The sequence below is a fragment of the Trichoderma gamsii genome (genome assembly GCF_001481775.2).
Source record: "Trichoderma gamsii strain T6085 chromosome Unknown Scaffold_8.2, whole genome shotgun sequence".
NCBI classification, from domain to species: Eukaryota; Fungi; Ascomycota; class Sordariomycetes; order Hypocreales; family Hypocreaceae; genus Trichoderma; species Trichoderma gamsii.
In genome coordinates, this window is record NW_020171345.1 from 86,846 (window position 1) to 103,429 (window position 16,584).

The following is a 16,584-nucleotide window of genomic DNA, read 5'->3' on the forward strand; positions in this document are numbered from 1 at the left end:
TTAATTTCACAGGATATTGCATATTAGGATCAATCTGACTTTTAAGCCAATACTATTAACGAGATTTAGCAGAGAGCTGGAGTTAAAATCGCTTAGGGTGTTTTGCAGTGTCAGAATGCTGTACAATAGTTCAATCAGGTTCCTAACGCAGTACTAGGCATAGGCTTAAAGTGAACATGGTGGATGTTGAGGTTTGAGTTTGCCGGCGGCGCCTGACATAATGTTACAGAAAGTCATGGTGCCATGGCTGGAGAACTATCGAAGCAAGTCGCCGGAAGTTATGTTGGGCGATGGGACTTCTGTCTCCTCGTGGCATGGTGGTGCTTACAAAGTCGTACTAGGCGGTGCTCAAATGGATAGTAAACTCTCGCCGGTTAGGCCCAATAAGGAATCGGAACGGGACTGACGATGCAGTACTACAGTCACTTTTAGCATAATATTCAATGCAAGAGTGATTTATACTTACATTGCTGCTGGTATATTATTTATAGTGTTTTTAAGGAAGACCTTTATAGATGAGATTCATTGTGCGATGCTTAGTTCTACCCCGTAATTTAACTGGATGTACGTGTATTTGCGTGGTTGATCTGCTGACGGCAGAATTAAAATCCGTGAATGCAAGTCCAGCTCACAGTTTGAGGATTTATGGAGCACTTTTGACACAGGGAGCGGCATAAATGAAGTGAAGCTAGGGTGAATGTTTGAGGACTAAAGGCGAATAAGTAATGCTGTGGGGACCTCTCAGAACACATTAAATGGGAGACGTTGTTCAGCGCCCTAATCTCAGTATCTAACACTGTTTGATCGTTGTCAGCCGATACGATCAAGGTCAACAGTATCAAAGCTATCTTGTTTGATCGCGGCCACCCTGTTTGATCGTTGTCGGAAGATCAAAAGGTAGATGCACAAGATAGCCTTGGGGATTGTCGCCGCGAACAGGTTGATGTTACAAAAGATCAAGGCGAGTGTTCATTTCCTCCGGCGTCTCGTATGGATCAGCATTGTTAATGGTCTTCGATATTGAGGTCGTCAAATTTGAATTTCCTCTTTCTTATGCCGTTCCCTTCCACTTCTTCAATGGTAATTCGGTTGATGCACCTCAGAAGCCCAACATGGTCGGTATCCATCTCTGCGTCTCCAGCCGTCCAGCTGAAGCGTGGGCCGCTGCCAGCTACTGCTGCTATTGCTGCTATTGCTGCTATTGCTGCTATTTTTAAACGTATGGTATCTGGCGGTTGTGTATATGTATTTTGATATGTGGAATGACTACCTGATTGCGCTATAGCTGGAGTGTTAGATTATGAGATATTAGGGTACCGGCTGACAGCGATCAAACAAGGTGAGCAGCTTTGCTTGCCCTTATGAACGCTTCCAGCGAGCATCAGACTTGTTGTGTGCTTTTTTTATAGTACAGGCTTATCGATCTGAGGTAGATGGCTGTTGGAAGATAGGCTCTCCTCCGTTGTAAGGCCTAGGGCTCGGGGCTCCGTGGCAATTTTCTACTCCTTGTTTGAGCACAGCTGTATTCACATCGCCTGCTTCTGGCTTGGATGCCTCGCCCTCCATCTTATCCTCATATTCGTCAAAATGCTCATCCATTCCTGTCAAATCGATCCCCATATCCTCTAGCATAGCGTCACGCTCGCTTTCTGCCCATGTATCGCTTTAGAGTCCTCGGCCTCTTCCAAGACTCGCTGCTGAATATCCTCGGCTAGCTGATGAAAATCATTGTTATATGTTTGCCGGCCAGAGAATTTTGCTGATCAGAGAAGCTAAACACAGACGACTGGCGCAAAACCTAAGCTGACACTAATTTAATCAATATACAAGTGCAAAGGGCGCCGAAACAAGAACGCCAGGCAAGTTGCAGAGACGAAACAATGCTGTGCTGGCAGAGAACAAAGGAGGAGGGTGCTAGTGCCGCAGATAAACAAAGCAGGGCGTGAAAAAGAGGAGGAGAGGGGGGAGAAAAAAGAAGAGCAGCAAAAGGAGCAAGAGGAAGAAGTAAATAAACAAACTATGTATTTCAATGGGGAGAGCTTATCCAGCACCACAATTTTTCTATTCTTGCGATTCCTTGGATGAAGAGACCTCTTTAGCCGCAGGTTGTGTTCCATATGGTATTGGGTGAGTATCCGTAAACTGTAGTTTGCGGCAAGCTCTGCTGCCTCCGTCTGGGCAGTCTTTGGCAAATATGTCTGCGCGGGAGGAACTGTAAATGTACTCTTATTATGTATATTTACGACACTTAAAATTATCCATGTTAGGAGGCTCTGGGCACTCTGCGATCTTATATCCCGATTGGCGGCTCACTATTAGTGTTTAATCAGCGTGTTAGAGGATAAAAGAAAGACTTACCCGCATTTATTGCAAGTAAGTTTGTCAACGCGTGGCTCGGGGCCTATGAAACTGGTTAGAAATTAAATGATGATAAAGTAGCACTATAAATTACAGTCTCTGACTCAGTGACCTTCATTGCTGCAGTTGTAGCACGAGATTTTTGACAATTCCAAAGTATACTCAACTCGTTCTGGGGTGTAGGCCTTAGACGTATAGCCGAGCTCGCCACATTTATAACACAAGATCTTTGGCTTTTCTAAAGCATACTCAACTCATTCTTAGGTGCAGGCCTTGACATATAGCCAAGCTCGCCACAGTTGTAATACAAGATCTTTAGCTTTTCCAAAGCATGCTCAACTCGTTCTTGGGTGCAGGTCTAGAACGTATGGCCGAGCTCGCCACAGTTATAGCGTTTAGGAAGGCCTCTGTTGATAACCATTCCTGCATCATCTAAGCGAGATAGAGGGATGAAAATTCTTAAAGACAATAAATTTTTTATCCCACATTAGTTTTCGGTGCATTTTGCATCACAACGAACTCCTGCGAGAAAATTATGTCCTCGGAGACAACAGAAAGAGCGTGTGAGCAAATGAAACTGCTCCATGCCTATGTCTAGTCAGTGACACGATAGAAGCGAAATGAGGCGCCTCACGTTGAGCTCAAGCTGAGAATGTCGCGCTGCCACTTTATAGTTCCCAAATCTTCACAACTCCGTGACATTTGAATGCGCTTAGGCAGTAGATTTTCGTCAGAATTACTACTTGCCTTAGATATACCTCTCCTCCCTTAGTAAATAGGTGAGAAATCCTGTACCTCTAGGCAATCGCTGGGAGATACTATCTCGTGCCAGTTGCTAAGTTTCAGAAGGCACTCCCCTCTTACTCTGGTACGCAGCAGTGAATTGTGTCAGCGTTGGCCTGCCAACAGCGCCATAATTCCTTCCATGTGTGGTAGGCATTGTGTCTAATATAAGCAACTGCCTGTTCTTACAGTAACGCGCCCTTGCGCCTTGTGTGCTTAATTAAGACAAGTGCCCGAGAATCGGATATCAAGGTTTCTTCGTCAACGGCAAGATGTAGGTGATAAAACGGCCCGTTCCAAACGGGGGTAGTTACAATAGCCCCATATAATGGCAAATTGTCGGATGAGTCACAACCACAGGAGAAGCCCTTATAGCTCAGTGGTAGAGCGTTGCACTTGTAATGCAAAGGTCCATAGTTCAATCCTGTGTGGGGGCACATCTTTTTTTGAGCATCGTCATGGCATGTTTCTTTTTGACTACCCTCTTGATAGAATTCATCTACTTCAAAAGAAAAAAGAAGGGCATCTTTCATCATAAAGCGTTAGCAGACTGGGCTAGATGGAGATAGCTTTGAATTTCGCTGAACAAGAGAGTATGCTACCTCTTCTGGATAAAGGAGACTCGAATATGGCCAAGCACAATGGAAAAGAAAAGGTTGCGCTCGTTGCTAGTAAGTAAAGAGGCAGCTGCCAGATATTTCTAAGTGACAAGCGCAGATCCTTAAACAGATGAAAAATAGAGATAAATAGAAATAAATCGGTATAAGTAAGACTAAGCTTGCTGGTAAACAATCCCATAATACTCTTTCCTACGACAAGCCAGCGCGAAATGTACACTGCGAAAATATCTTTGAAGTGCTGTTACAAGCATACCAGGCATTTTGAGTGAATCTGGTAGATTGTATCTATCTATTTGAAGTGATCAAAGGCATCGGAACGGAGCTACCGAGCCGCTTTCGTAATCAATCTGCACTGGGAGCAAAGCCGCCCCACTTATCGGCGCGCGCTCTCATCAATTTTCCAGAGGCCAAAAAAAAAGTTCCCAGTAAAAAGGCGACACCCAATTTTCGGCATTTTCTCTGTTATTATACGTTGACGCAGGAAGGCTATACTTCATATCGCGGATTTATTTAAGAACTCGTATCTGAAGTTTTAAGTCTCCAAAAACAAATATGCCTGGACGAACAAAGGCGCAGGACGATGCTTCGTCTCACGACGCTGATATGCAAGACGTCCCACCTTCTGCCCAGGAAGAGATTGGTCAGGATGCCGAAATGAGGGAGGATGCCGAGGCTGAAGAAGAGGAGGAAGAGGAAGAAATTGAGGCTCAGAGAGTGCGAATTGTATGACAAAAGTCCGACACATCTAGAGAGCCTTCAGTTCACTAATAGAAATGACAGCTTCCTGGCTCAACGGACACTGCGGCTTCATTTGAATTCACCGATGAGGGCCATACACTGGGCAATGCCCTGAGATATATCATCATGAAAAAGTATAGTTCCTTCACTGGCACCGTTCAGTTCATCGAAGCTAATCTCTCTCAGCCCCGACGTGGAATTCTGCGCCTACTCCATTCCTCATCCATCTGAGCCCAAGATGAACATCAGGATACAGACCTATGGTAAACCCTCGTTTTTTCCTTCATGATGTTAATCCCCGCTGACTCTTTTATTCAGATGGAACGGCTGTGAATGCCCTAAAGAAGGGCCTGAGTGATCTGCAGGATGTATGCGATGTAGTGGCTGAGAAGTTCTGGTCAGAGAGACAAAGCTTCAACGCAGAGCAGGGCATTGAGCGATGAACGACTGAGATGATGGTGGAGAAAAGAAAGCGCATTTAATGGTCATCGGACTGCTATCAGAGTGGCGTATCGAACGGACATTTGTATATGGACATTATGCGAATTCAAGGCGTTATATGGCAGGTTTTGACATAGGATCTTTATAACGATATATTTACAAAAACAAAATTTCTTGCATTGCTTCTAATTTCGGCCCTGTTGATTCTCGTTAGCCAATATTCTTTATCCCCGCACTGCATCACCCCATAAACTCACCTCCAAGAAACCAGACATGAAGCTAGACGGAAGCCTCTTGTCTCCTCTAAAGTTGTCGTTGAAATAAGACAAGATATGAGTCTGCTGCTTCCAGAAGTTCATGGTTTCCTACATCCCCGCCATCCATTAGCAAGCCGTTTCCTTCCTATTGCCTTAGCCCTTTTTATTCGCTGGCAGCAGCATTCGTACCTGGTATTCAGCGTGGGATTTGAAGAGGAGCACGTCGACGACAGAAAGGTTGCTCGCGTGTCGGTTTCGTTCAAACTCTTGTCGCATCCGTGTTCGGAGAGCGGAGACGGGTAGAGGGACATTGTACATTGTCTGGATTTCAGGTGCCTGCATTCTCTCAATTAGATTCCAATTCTGCGGTATATAATAACGGTCCTCAAAAGGAGTAATCTCCAGTTCTTCATCGGCACATAAGCTTGAGAGGGGATTTCGTGGAACGTACGCCTCGGATCCATTCGCGGTAGGAAGAAAGGACTCGACGTTTCGCATCCGCCCAACTAGTGGCTGATTGGCTCTGTTAGCTTCAGGAAAGTAGGGAATTGGCTGCAAGGCTCACATTGCGCCGTCTTCTTGGCGAATTCAGTCGGTGAAATGGCCATGGCGGGCAATCTATGCTTCTCAGCGCAATCTCTATAATGCCGTGACGTTGAATTGGCACCAGTAAAGCATGCTCGGCTTGGAGCATCGAAGTTCACGTGATTCGGCGCCAACTTCCGGTTGCGCCACACGATATTTGCCCCTCGCCTGTGGCTTAGCTCAGCCTTCTCGACGCGCTTCTGGAACTTCCTACTAAGCTCGGTCCTGGAACTTGACATAAACTTGCTCTTGATCTTAATCTCGATCTCGCATCAATTTTTGGGTGGCATCCTGCTTCCCTCTCTCCACAAAGCATTTTTACTCTGTTCATTCACCTAAACCCCAATGCCAGCCATCAGACACTCCTCGAAACGAAAGCCGCCGCCAGAGGGCTTCAGCGATATCGAAGATGATCTCTTGATCTTTGCGAACAAGATGAAGGATGCGCAGAACAAACCTCCGCCTCCCGGCCCAAAACACATGGCGCAGTGGGAAATCTTCCAGATTGCGCATCAGAGAAGCCGCTACGTATACGATCTGTACTATGAGAAGGAGGCCATCAGCAAGCAACTTTACGAATGGCTGCTCAAAAATGGATACGCTGATGCGATGCTCATCGCGAAGTGGAAGAAGCAAGGTTACGAAAAGGTGAGTTGCCGCGTAGCATTCTGTCCCCTTTCATCTTTGATATCGGTATACTGACATATACTTAGCTCTGTTGCTTGCGCTGTGTTCAAACCAAGGAAACCAACTTCAACAGCACTTGCATCTGCCGAGTACCAAGGGCTCAGCTGAAAGAAGATAGCGACATGCAATGTGTCAGCTGCGGCTGCAGAGGATGTGCATCCAGCGACTAAAGGGGAGCTATACTCTTGAATTCCGAAAATTTGATTCAATATACAGATATGAGCCGGAGAATGGCCAGTTAAAGGCGTTGGGGCGTCGGGCGTCAAATTACGATTGAAATGCTCCGATTGCGGAGAAAACAAGAGAGAAAATATAGATTGGGTATTGGGTTGAGACCGAAAGAGGTACATATCCTTTATTTTGGCTGAATACCATTTTTCCATAATGTTATGCTGATTATTTCTTCACAATATCCAGTTCACTCCGTTTGATTCCCTCCGTTACCTCTTTGAGAAACCTGCTCGGCCTCGACCGAATCGGACGCTGGTTGGTACGAATTGTAATGCTGACATGGCTCCAGTAAGATCTGCCATATCAGTGTCTGATGTCTCCGGCTTCGCCGTGCCACTATCTGCCGTAGTGGAAGGCTGTGATGGCTGTGATTTGTTATCGGGCTGTGACGCCTCCTTTTCCAGGGTATTCGCGCGGCGCCTTAATTCCTTCGCTTGTGATTGAGAACCAGCCGATGATCTGCGCCTACGGCTAGCTTCTATTAGAAGAGAACGCTTCCCATCAATTCCGTCCTTTGTGACAGCGAAAAAGAAGTTCCTCGGGTAAAAGTGCTTGTCGATCAGATGGAGTCGCCTCTTCTGGGGAGTCATGCACTTGCGCTCGCATCCCTCAACAAAACAAGAATACTGAGTTGTGTTAGAGGTATTATTTTCCATGGCACAGCGTGGGAAGCATCGCTTACTGTGTGCTCTCCCTTTTCTCTAGCGACTCTCGCCAGAGGGTCATGACACTCTTCAATGTGCACATTGAGAAGATGATCTGTTGGAAAATTCTTACGGCATTCAATACACCTGTTTGTGTGAAAATTGTGGTAATGGGTCTCGTAATCGTCGTAGAACCGGAATCCAATCGGTTCTCTGTGGGGAGGTAGTGAGCATCTCATGACGAATCCGGCTTCCTCGTCTTCAACGGCCGAATCAAGGCCAGCGATTTTGGAGACGGGTCGGAGATCGACGTCAGCCTCTGCTAGATGAGGAGAGTCTGCGTCTGGAGGATCGAGTTCTAAATGCTCTTCCGGCTCTCGTGAGCGCTTCATCTTTAAAGATATTCAAAGGCGAGCTATATGGGGTAAAATACTTTGATTCCCGCCAAGACCAACGATATTGTGAATGAAGCAAGGCGGGGGGACGGGTAGATGCAGAAGCAGCGGGACGTGGATGTGGGGGAATACTACTAAGTAACTTGAAGCAATTTGGCTGAAAAAATACTAGTAGATAAATATCAATAACGCAGTCAAATACAAGCAAAAGGGTCGACTCAGGGTGTCTAAATGAGGAGGTGAATGTTGTAAGTTGGGAAATGCCTGCCCAACTTTTGGAGTGGACTTTGCCCCACACTTTGCCGTACTTGTGCAGGTCGTTAGCGCCACAGGGTCCAGAGCGAGACCGAAGTGCAGGATAATAGGTCAATAGGTATTGATTCCATCACAGTCTGCAGCACAAAAAGAAAATGATTCGACGATCCGATACTTGCGCTGTAACTAACCCTTGCTGCAAATCGGTCGGAAGCTAACAGTTTCTCACAATAGAGCTGGATCACAAGCTTGAATGGGGTTTCAAGTTGGTATTTGGGTATGTCTCTAGGTTAGCATCAAGCACGGCTGCAGTGTGAGCAAAGCATAATATGAAGCCATGGAAACTGTGAGTATTATTTAGAAGCTTCCTTTGTACGTAATTTTCTTGAAAACATCTCTTGTAGCCCAGTTGCCTTGGTGACTACAGCCGTGGCGCCTTTTACTTCGCAGGTTGCCCAAGAGTGGAATTTCATGACGAGTGTGTTGTTTGTTACTTGGCACAAAGCGTACCTACTTAGGTACCTATATATGGATACGTGTGTAAGCTCATCTCATTAGCGTCGAGGCGTTGAGTAAAAGAAAAGTAAAATCAAAGGAGTAAAAAGTCAACTAGCATTACAATTTCGTGTGTATTTGTTTCGAATAGGTATCCTCGGCCAATCTTCCGTTGTAGGTTTGCGCTTTGGGAACCATCTGGACTACTCGCGCCTACAATAAGGTGTGGCTGCGTCGTTGCACTTAAAAAATACAGCCGAAGAATTGCCTCCACCACCAGCTCAGAAGACGCTCACTCACTCTAATTATCGCCCTTCTCTCATTTTTAGCAAAAAATAGAAAAAAAAAAAGCTTTCGCAACACGCCGCCACCGAGCAAACCCACGCGCAAGTAAATAAACAATATTGACTCTCGAGCTGGCAGATTCGTGGCCTATATATTGCCGTCGTCACCAATGTTTTCTCTCTCAGCTGTTTTCCCGATTCCCACCAACCGAGTTCGGTCCCAGCTCTCCCAATCCGACGTGATTCTGAGTTATGGACTGTCTGGACCTTTACGATTTGGATTCTCAAGAGCATGATAAGTGATTGCTTAGCTAAAGATCTATTACATACGACATCATTATCACGCTGTTAGCCAACATTACATCTACCGATTCTCGACAAAACAAGCCCGTCAACGACATGGCGTCTTCCAATGCCCCTCCGGCGAGCCTTACTTGGCGGTAAGTTTATACAAGACTATGATATATTCTGCGATGCATATGCATGCTATTACCTTGTGTCTATTGACTTGGGCGCAACGTATCGGAAGCTCGCCGGCTGTGGACAAGACTGATATCTGTGATCCAGTGACGCCCAGAAGTTGCGCAAGTATCTTGCACGAGACATCGGCAAGCTCCAGCCAGGAACTGGTTCTGGAATCGACATTTCCAAGTTCGAAGCGGTTGACAGCCTTTTGGAGAAGTATGCGACCCTGAGTCTTGGGATTCTTTCTGGATTTAGCTAATGCGCTTTTTCTTTTGCAGGTTCCGCCTCGCTTGCGTCTCTACCATCTTTCTCGACTTTGATTATGCCATCGCCCAGAAGACAGAGGAACACCTATGGCTCATTCATACCTCGATCAATGCCGAATATCGACGCATCTTGGGCCGGCTCAAGCAATCGTCCCACGCAGTCGAGAAGCGAAAGGTGGAGAAGATGTACAACAACTTCCTGCGCATCGCCCATAAGTTTTACAAAGGATATATCCAGCGCCTCTCCGCCTACTATGATATTCCCGAGCTTAAACGAATCGCGCAAGGCATTGAACTTGACCAGTTGGTCGTCGAAGACACGATTAGCCCGGTCTCGGAAGATCTGCAGCGCAAAGTGTTGTACTCTTGCCACCTTACCCTGGTCCACCTGGGAGACTTAACACGATATCGAGTTCAAGCTCGCCATAAGAACTCTGGCTACGAAGGGGCCTTGCTATACTACGGACTGGCCCACCATCTTCAACCCCGATCAGGCTTTGCTTTCCACCAAATGGGAATCATCAATCTCGAACAGGGCAATCATCTCGACGTGGTCTATCACTTTTCCCGCGCCTTGGCCGTGGAAAATCCTCATCCCAATGCTCGGACCAACTTGGAAGCCGAGTACAAAGCGGTTCTAGCTCCAACTGGACCCAAGTCTAGACACAATGTCACTGCACCACAAGACCATTTCACAATGTGGTTTGTCAAGCTCCATGCCTACTTCTATAAAGGCGAGGCCTTTCGTCCCCAAGAAGAGTTGGAAGGCGAAGTGATGCACCGACTTGAGATGGCTTGCCGAAATCCTGACTCTTCCAATGTTATTCTCAAGATGGCACAGGTTAATATGCTGGCACACTGCATAGCCTCTGCTCGATACACAGGTACGTGATAACATGCGCCGATTATACTTACCACTTGCTAACTAATCCTGAACAGAAAACCAGACGGAAACTTCCATGCACTTTTACCAATACGCGCTTCGCTTCAACGCCAAATTTATGCATACTTTTTGCAAAGTCTTTTTGTCTGAGCTCAGAGAGGCTCTTTCTAACGCCGAGGGCTTTGGCTTCAAACACCGACTGGATAATTCCGAAGAGTCGCAGACACAGACTTCCGTCATTGAAGCACTTCTCCCTGTTTTGCGTGTATATGGTATGTGGCTCGCAGCCCGCCGCACCGAGATTTCCACCGTCGCGGATGTCTTTGGAGCAATCATTCCAGAGATGATTCAGAACATGTCGAGAATCGCCACTATATTCTCTTCGGAATATTACAGCCTGGAGAATTTGAAAACTTGCCCATATTTGCTTCCGGAAGATATCCAAAACTTGGGTTTCCAACCACTCAACGAAGATGATCTACCCGAAGAGTGCAGAGTCTACTGTGACGAGGATGGAGACTGCAAACCTTACCCTCACGCCCTCGAAGAAGGCTGCGGTTCGGCATCGAGTGAAAGAATAGGAAGAATCTTCGACGTCCTCCGCTGTGCGTATTTCTTGGCCAGCGACGACGCATTTCCTATGACCTATAAAATTGATGGAAACTTCCTTATTTTTCGTTATCAGCCAGTTGCCGAGAAGCCACAAGCTCAACAGAATCCGGAAGACGATACGACGTCGGTTGCTAGTGAATTGGAAGCTGTCGATAGAGAAGAGTCATTTGAAACCAAGATCATCCCCGATGCCCTGGCGATACCTGAGCTGGCGATCCCCGAGCTGGAAGCAACAGAGGTGGCGAAACCTCCGGTATCAACGCGACAGGAAGCAAGTCGACTTTTGCTGAACGAGGATGATGATATTTATGAAGACTCTGAAGCTATGAATCGGGGCGCTGAGACAGTTCTCGATGTGGTGGCCCCTTTCTTGAGACCACTTACTCCTGTTGACGAATCTTCATTCGGAATGCATACTTCCACTGCAAACGAAGTATTTGGCTCACTCAACACAGAAGCCAGCCCCACGGAATCTATCACGTCGGGGAAATTTGCGCCTCTTCCTTGGGCTTGGTTCGGCACGCCAAATCCGCATGGCGCTCGTGACCCGGCACTGCCTGTGAGCCAAAGCGCCCAGAATGTTCAGAACGTTCAGAACGGCCGGAATGGCCAGAACGGTCGCCGAAGCACAAGGCACTCCCCTAGTGCGTCTATGGCAGCAAGCCATCTTCTCGAGGACCCCTTTACTACGCCTGGCCGCGATGCACCTGAGAATCGTCCGCGCAACATGGCAAACGGAGTCGCCAGCCCGCCAAACACATCTGCTCGGAGACTACATCGGGAACAGTTGCTCCAAGCTTTTGGCAATGGTTCAAGCACTCCACGCACATCGTCCTTTAGCCACTGGTCACACAGTTCCAACTCCAACTCCTCGAGACCACCGGTACCCATGGCGACAATGCAGGAGTCGAACCATTACCCGGCTTGGACCAACCAGTCGAGCATTTCTTCTTTCTCTCACACGAGCAGCCTCTACCATGGCACTCCAGCAAACGGATTGCAGTACAACATGCAACTTGCTGTTGACCCGAGCCGTGTACTTCAAGAACCAATAAATAACCACTTTCAAATCGATAAGACGACATCGAATTACAACAACGCCGTCATGAGATCGGCATACCAAGGATCGAGCTAGATGGAAGGATATACGCTCTTGGGATGAATAATGTTTTGCAATGCTTGTTGATGGATTTCTTTTTCTTTTTCTCGTTCTTTTTTCTTTTCAGGACGATTGGGATATTACGATTTGAATTTTGTTTGTGGCAATGACGAGGAATGTCAGGGGCCCTTTTGTGGCAGCGTATGTTTGCATGTATTCTACAGCGACAGTCTTGCAAATGCGAATCTTGTTTGCTCTTTATTCAATTTGAAGATGGCTCTGGCACTGTTGTGGTTCATGGAGCAAAGTCAAAGGAATAGCCTAGAGAGGTAAATGAAATTGATAATCAAACCAAAAAAATCGAAATTCTCGTGTGCTTGGCAAAATATGGTGTATCATTTTATCATGAAATAGGTTGAAACGAATGGAAAAACAGAAATCAAAGACAAGAATGGTCATGTATCGTGGAGGATGCCGACCTGGTATGCAAGGATGCAAAGGGAGCCCGCTGCTTCTGGACTCTGTACCTTATTGATGCAAAACGCCGTTGTTGAAACCTATGCCCCCCGTTTTAATCCCTCAACGCCAATTCCTTTCCACCCCAGCCGTGGGAATGGATCGATAAGAGCAATGCGCTATTGCAAATCCAATTTAAGAAGATGCCGAGTACGTCTGCTTGGGGAAGGGGTACCTGAAAGGAATGAGTCAGCTCATACGAATTTACACGGATGGGAGAATTGGTGTATATGAGTAGATGAGTAAATGAAAGAAAACTTACGAGGGACCAAGCTCCTGAATGCTCAGCTTAGCCAGCCACTGGCCCTTGTCAACGGACTGCTCCAGGGACTCGCCCTGGACAATACCAGCCAGCAGACCACCGGCAAAGGCGTCACCAGCTCCGTTAGTGTCGTTGATGAGAGCAGAGTCGATGGCGCGGACGGGGAACTCCTTGATCTCGTCCTCGCCCTGGATAGCGACCAGAGTAGGCTCGGTTCCCTGAGTGATGATGGCAATACGCTTCCTCTGGGTGTTCTTCTTGGGAAGGTTGGCCAAAGCCTTGACGACGTCCTTGGGCTCCTTGGAAGGAAGGTCGTGGGCCACAGCATAAGCCTCGGCCTCGGCCTCGTTGCCGATGATGTAGTCCCAGTAAGGGGCGCTGGCGTCGACGACCTCCTTGAAGAACTGGGGGATGAAGGGAGCAGAGAGGGACACGGCGAAGATCTTGTTCTTCGCGGCGGCTTCCTCAGCAAGGGCCATGATGGCAGGAGGGCAGACTACACATCATTTGCATTAGTACATGCACCGCATCGCAACGCAATAGATCCTTTTTCTCATCACTTACCGGTGAAGTGGTAGCCTCCAACGTAGTAGACCTCGGCGTTCTCAACCAGGGCCCAGTTCTCGGGCTTCTTCAGGTGGTCCAGGTCGTAGTGGTTGGCAGCACCGAGGTCAGTGCAGAGACTGCGGTTGTGGCCGGTGATGACGACGCCGCATCGGCCGGTGGGCTGCTGCTCGTCCACGCGGTACTCGACACGCAGGCCGGCGGTCTTGACGGCATCGTGCAGCGTGGCGGCGTACTTGTCGTTGCCGACGCCGCCAAAGTAGACGACGCTGTTGGGAGGCAGAATGTACTGGGCGCCACGCGCCGTGTTCTGGGCAGCACCGCCGGCGATGAGCTTGGCGTCGAAGTTGTTGAGGAGGTCCTCGTAGAGGCCGAGGTGCTCTTTCTCGGCGAGGATGGCGTCGTTGGCCTTGAGGTTGTACTTCTTCAGCAGGGCCTCGTCACCGACGGCCTGGATGTCTGTGATTGCGGCAGCGTTAGCGACAAGTTTGCTTGTTTGGGCACAGAGGAGACAGGAGTGATATTTGCTTGCTTTCAACAGCTTTATCTGGGGATGAGGGGTCCTTCAGCAAACTGGAAGTTTTGACACGTACCGAGGAGAGGGTTCTCCAGGCAGACGAGGCGGAAATCCTTGGTGGCAGCCATTGTGATGTGATGTGAGGAATGAGAGTAAGAAGTCTATTGAAGTCGTTTGCTAGGTTTAGGTAGAGATTGATATGGATGGATTGAGGAGAGGACGGGAATTGCGCTGGAGGGGAACGTGGGATTTTTTTACTGGGGCCTGTGCTTATTTTGGAGGGGTGGACGACCCCTGTCTTTTTAAAGCTGGCGTGCTGGGGTTATTATTTGGCGCCTGCGTATGGAAGATGGCACTCAATTGATCGTTGCTATGGTACATAATAGAGCTTTTGATTGTTACAAGGAACCCTATATACGTGAGATGATTTCCAAGTTCTCAAGAGATGGAGCAAAATACAAGATGAGAAAAAAAAAAAGAATAATAAAAAGAAACAAAATCAGCTTTAGGCCTAGGCCAGAACAATTCCTGTCAGCTTTGGTGTGCGGATCGGCGACTTTCTAAGCTTTTGACTTCCTTCACAGTCTTACTTGTGCTGGAGTTCACTGCATGAGATAATAATGAAGGCATTGCGTAAATCACATGCAGCCCAATAGGCACATTTTGAACTTATTTCTAGGGCATATCCTTTCCCTGATTTTCGTTTCTTTTTTTAACTCTTTGCCAACTCCTTGGTCGAATACCCAGTACCTAATCTAGACATAGCGTATAAATGCAGCCACCTACATTTGGATAAATGTCCCGATCCTGAAGAGAGGATTGAAGAGTGTCATTTTAGCGGCAACAGGGTTGTTCAAAGAGGTTTAAAGACATATTTTTGGAATTACCGTATCAAGTAGGTGTAAGGAGTAAGAAGACCTGCAATACATTGAACAGTATAGTAATCGATCCCATACGCCAGATTTTAGGCTCGCTCTCTTCTCCATTCAGTCAATATTCATTGTATGCCGAGTCAAGAAGGAGCCGCATGTGGGAATCTATGTCAATTACAATGGATATCTAACTTTTTTTGTATTATGTATCCTCACTGTCATGCGCCGGCTCATTCACATCGGAAGATTGCAAGGGAATCTGGCTCGTAGTTTGTTTTTGTTTTGCAACGAAATGTCATAATAGTACTTGCCAGAGGAGCCGTGTCAAGTTTCGTTCCTGAGCAGTACCATCCATAGTAAGAAAGCCACTGAACACCATCCCAATGAGACCATCCATTTTAGCCACCTTACTCCTTTGTCTTCTGAGTACCACGGAGCAGACCTGTCCTTCTGGCAGCAATAAGACCGGCCTTCTGTCCCTGGACGGCGTACCGTGAAATGGTAGAGGCCTTACCAATGTGCTGGTGGTTACCCTGTTATGGGGGTCAGCGTCTGCGTTATTCTGTCCAATCGAGCAAGGGAAACTTACACCACCGTGAGGGTGGTCCACGGGGTTCATGGCAACACCACGAGTCTTGGGCCAGCTGTTACGCTTGACAGCGAACTTGTGCTTGGCACGAGAAGCCTCTGTTCAATTTGTTAGCATCCAGTCCTTCTAATTTCCAAACTAATTTCTTCGCGGTCTTCTCTCTAAAAAATAAGACCAGCATAGGGATAAACGTACTCAACAGAGGCTTGTCGGTACGGCCACCACCGGCAACGATACCGATCATACCACGAGATCGGGAGTGGACGACCTTCTTGGCACCGGAGGGCAGCTTGATACGGGTCTTGCCCTCATCGGGGTTGTGGCCAACAATGGTGATGTAGCCACCAGAGTTACGGCCGAGAGTACCACGGTCGCCAATCTTCTCCTCGACGTTTGAGACAACGGTACCCTCAGGCATCTCACCAACGGGCAGGACGTTGCCGACGGTAAGAGCAGCACGCTTTCCGGCGTAGATGAACTGGCCAGTGTACATGCCCTCGTTGGCGATGAAGGTCTCGGTAACCTGCTTGTACTTGTAAGGGTGGCGGAATTGCACCTTAGCAAGGGGAGCACCACGACCTATATGCAAAGAATTCCCATCGTTAGCCCTGAGTTCCCTTTCGTGAATTCCATCTCGAATCGGATGTTGTTTCGCTGCTCGTTCGGAGACTAACCAGGGTCGTGGATGATGTCCTTCACGATACCGCGGACGTAGCCATGGCGTTCGGCGAAATCGAGGTTGCGGAACTTGGCAGGGGCCTTGTTCAGGCGGGTGTTGGCCGCTGTTTTCGAAATTGTTAGAAATCTCGAGACGCATTGAAGTTTCCAATTCGATGCATATCGATGCGGCGGCTACTCACTGAAGATAGAGCCACGGCCCTTTCTCTGGTTGCGAATAACTCTACCCATGGTGGCTACGTGTAGACTGTGGGCGGGATTGATGTCAGTGCGAAACCGCCAGCAGGGCGAGAGGTTCAAACTTTACCTGGCTCCGGCCTTGGTGTTTTGACAAAGAGGCGCTCGCTTGCGACTTCTGATAATTTTTGTGTGCGGGACCGCTGCCACAAGATGAGGAACCCTGACCACGTGACCGAAATTTTCCGTCGCGCGCATTGGTCGCACGGAAGTACCTTGTATCTCTGCATCTCCCGCTCTTAGCGCATCAG

The 16,584-nt window shown here is 47.8% G+C and overlaps 7 protein-coding genes across 7 annotated transcripts; 3 read left to right on the top strand and 4 right to left on the bottom strand.

The window, feature by feature from the left end:
• Positions 1-4,313: 4,313 nt before the first annotated feature.
• TGAM01_v203012 (DNA-directed RNA polymerase I and III subunit RPAC2) lies at positions 4,314-4,942 on the top strand (the record flags this gene model as incomplete). The annotated part of the gene is made up of 4 exons (XM_024549109.1): positions 4,314-4,484; positions 4,542-4,633; positions 4,686-4,762; positions 4,818-4,942. The coding sequence occupies 4 exons, from the start codon at positions 4,314-4,316 to the stop codon at positions 4,940-4,942; spliced, it is 465 nt and encodes a 154-aa protein (XP_024406087.1).
• A 183-nt stretch (positions 4,943-5,125) lies between these two features.
• Positions 5,126-5,805, bottom strand: TGAM01_v203013 (NADH-ubiquinone oxidoreductase 14.8 kDa subunit; the record flags this gene model as incomplete). The annotated part of the gene is made up of 4 exons (XM_018802369.1): positions 5,126-5,137; positions 5,198-5,305; positions 5,387-5,703; positions 5,763-5,805. 4 exons carry the CDS (start codon positions 5,803-5,805, stop codon positions 5,126-5,128), a joined length of 480 nt encoding a protein of 159 aa, XP_018664287.1.
• A 322-nt stretch (positions 5,806-6,127) lies between these two features.
• Positions 6,128-6,639, top strand: TGAM01_v203014 (cell cycle control protein cwf14; the record flags this gene model as incomplete). The annotated part of the gene is made up of 2 exons (XM_018802370.1): positions 6,128-6,430; positions 6,496-6,639. The coding sequence occupies 2 exons, from the start codon at positions 6,128-6,130 to the stop codon at positions 6,637-6,639; spliced, it is 447 nt and encodes a 148-aa protein (XP_018664288.1).
• Positions 6,640-6,909: 270 nt separating this feature from the next.
• On the bottom strand, positions 6,910-7,736 carry TGAM01_v203015 (hypothetical protein; the record flags this gene model as incomplete). The annotated part of the gene is made up of 2 exons (XM_018802371.1): positions 6,910-7,326; positions 7,383-7,736. 2 exons carry the CDS (start codon positions 7,734-7,736, stop codon positions 6,910-6,912), a joined length of 771 nt encoding a protein of 256 aa, XP_018664289.1.
• Positions 7,737-9,172: 1,436 nt separating this feature from the next.
• TGAM01_v203016 (hypothetical protein) lies at positions 9,173-12,134 on the top strand (the record flags this gene model as incomplete). Its single annotated transcript, XM_018802372.1, has 4 exons — positions 9,173-9,213; positions 9,341-9,454; positions 9,517-10,388; positions 10,444-12,134. 4 exons carry the CDS (start codon positions 9,173-9,175, stop codon positions 12,132-12,134), a joined length of 2,718 nt encoding a protein of 905 aa, XP_018664290.1.
• A 738-nt stretch (positions 12,135-12,872) lies between these two features.
• Positions 12,873-14,085, bottom strand: TGAM01_v203017 (hypothetical protein; the record flags this gene model as incomplete). Its single annotated transcript, XM_018802373.2, has 3 exons — positions 12,873-13,372; positions 13,441-13,899; positions 14,034-14,085. 3 exons carry the CDS (start codon positions 14,083-14,085, stop codon positions 12,873-12,875), a joined length of 1,011 nt encoding a protein of 336 aa, XP_018664291.2.
• Positions 14,086-15,236: 1,151 nt separating this feature from the next.
• Positions 15,237-16,327, bottom strand: TGAM01_v203018 (60S ribosomal protein L2; the record flags this gene model as incomplete). Its single annotated transcript, XM_018802374.1, has 5 exons — positions 15,237-15,362; positions 15,419-15,516; positions 15,614-15,997; positions 16,093-16,200; positions 16,279-16,327. 5 exons carry the CDS (start codon positions 16,325-16,327, stop codon positions 15,237-15,239), a joined length of 765 nt encoding a protein of 254 aa, XP_018664292.1.
• Between the last annotated feature and the right edge of the window lie 257 nt (positions 16,328-16,584).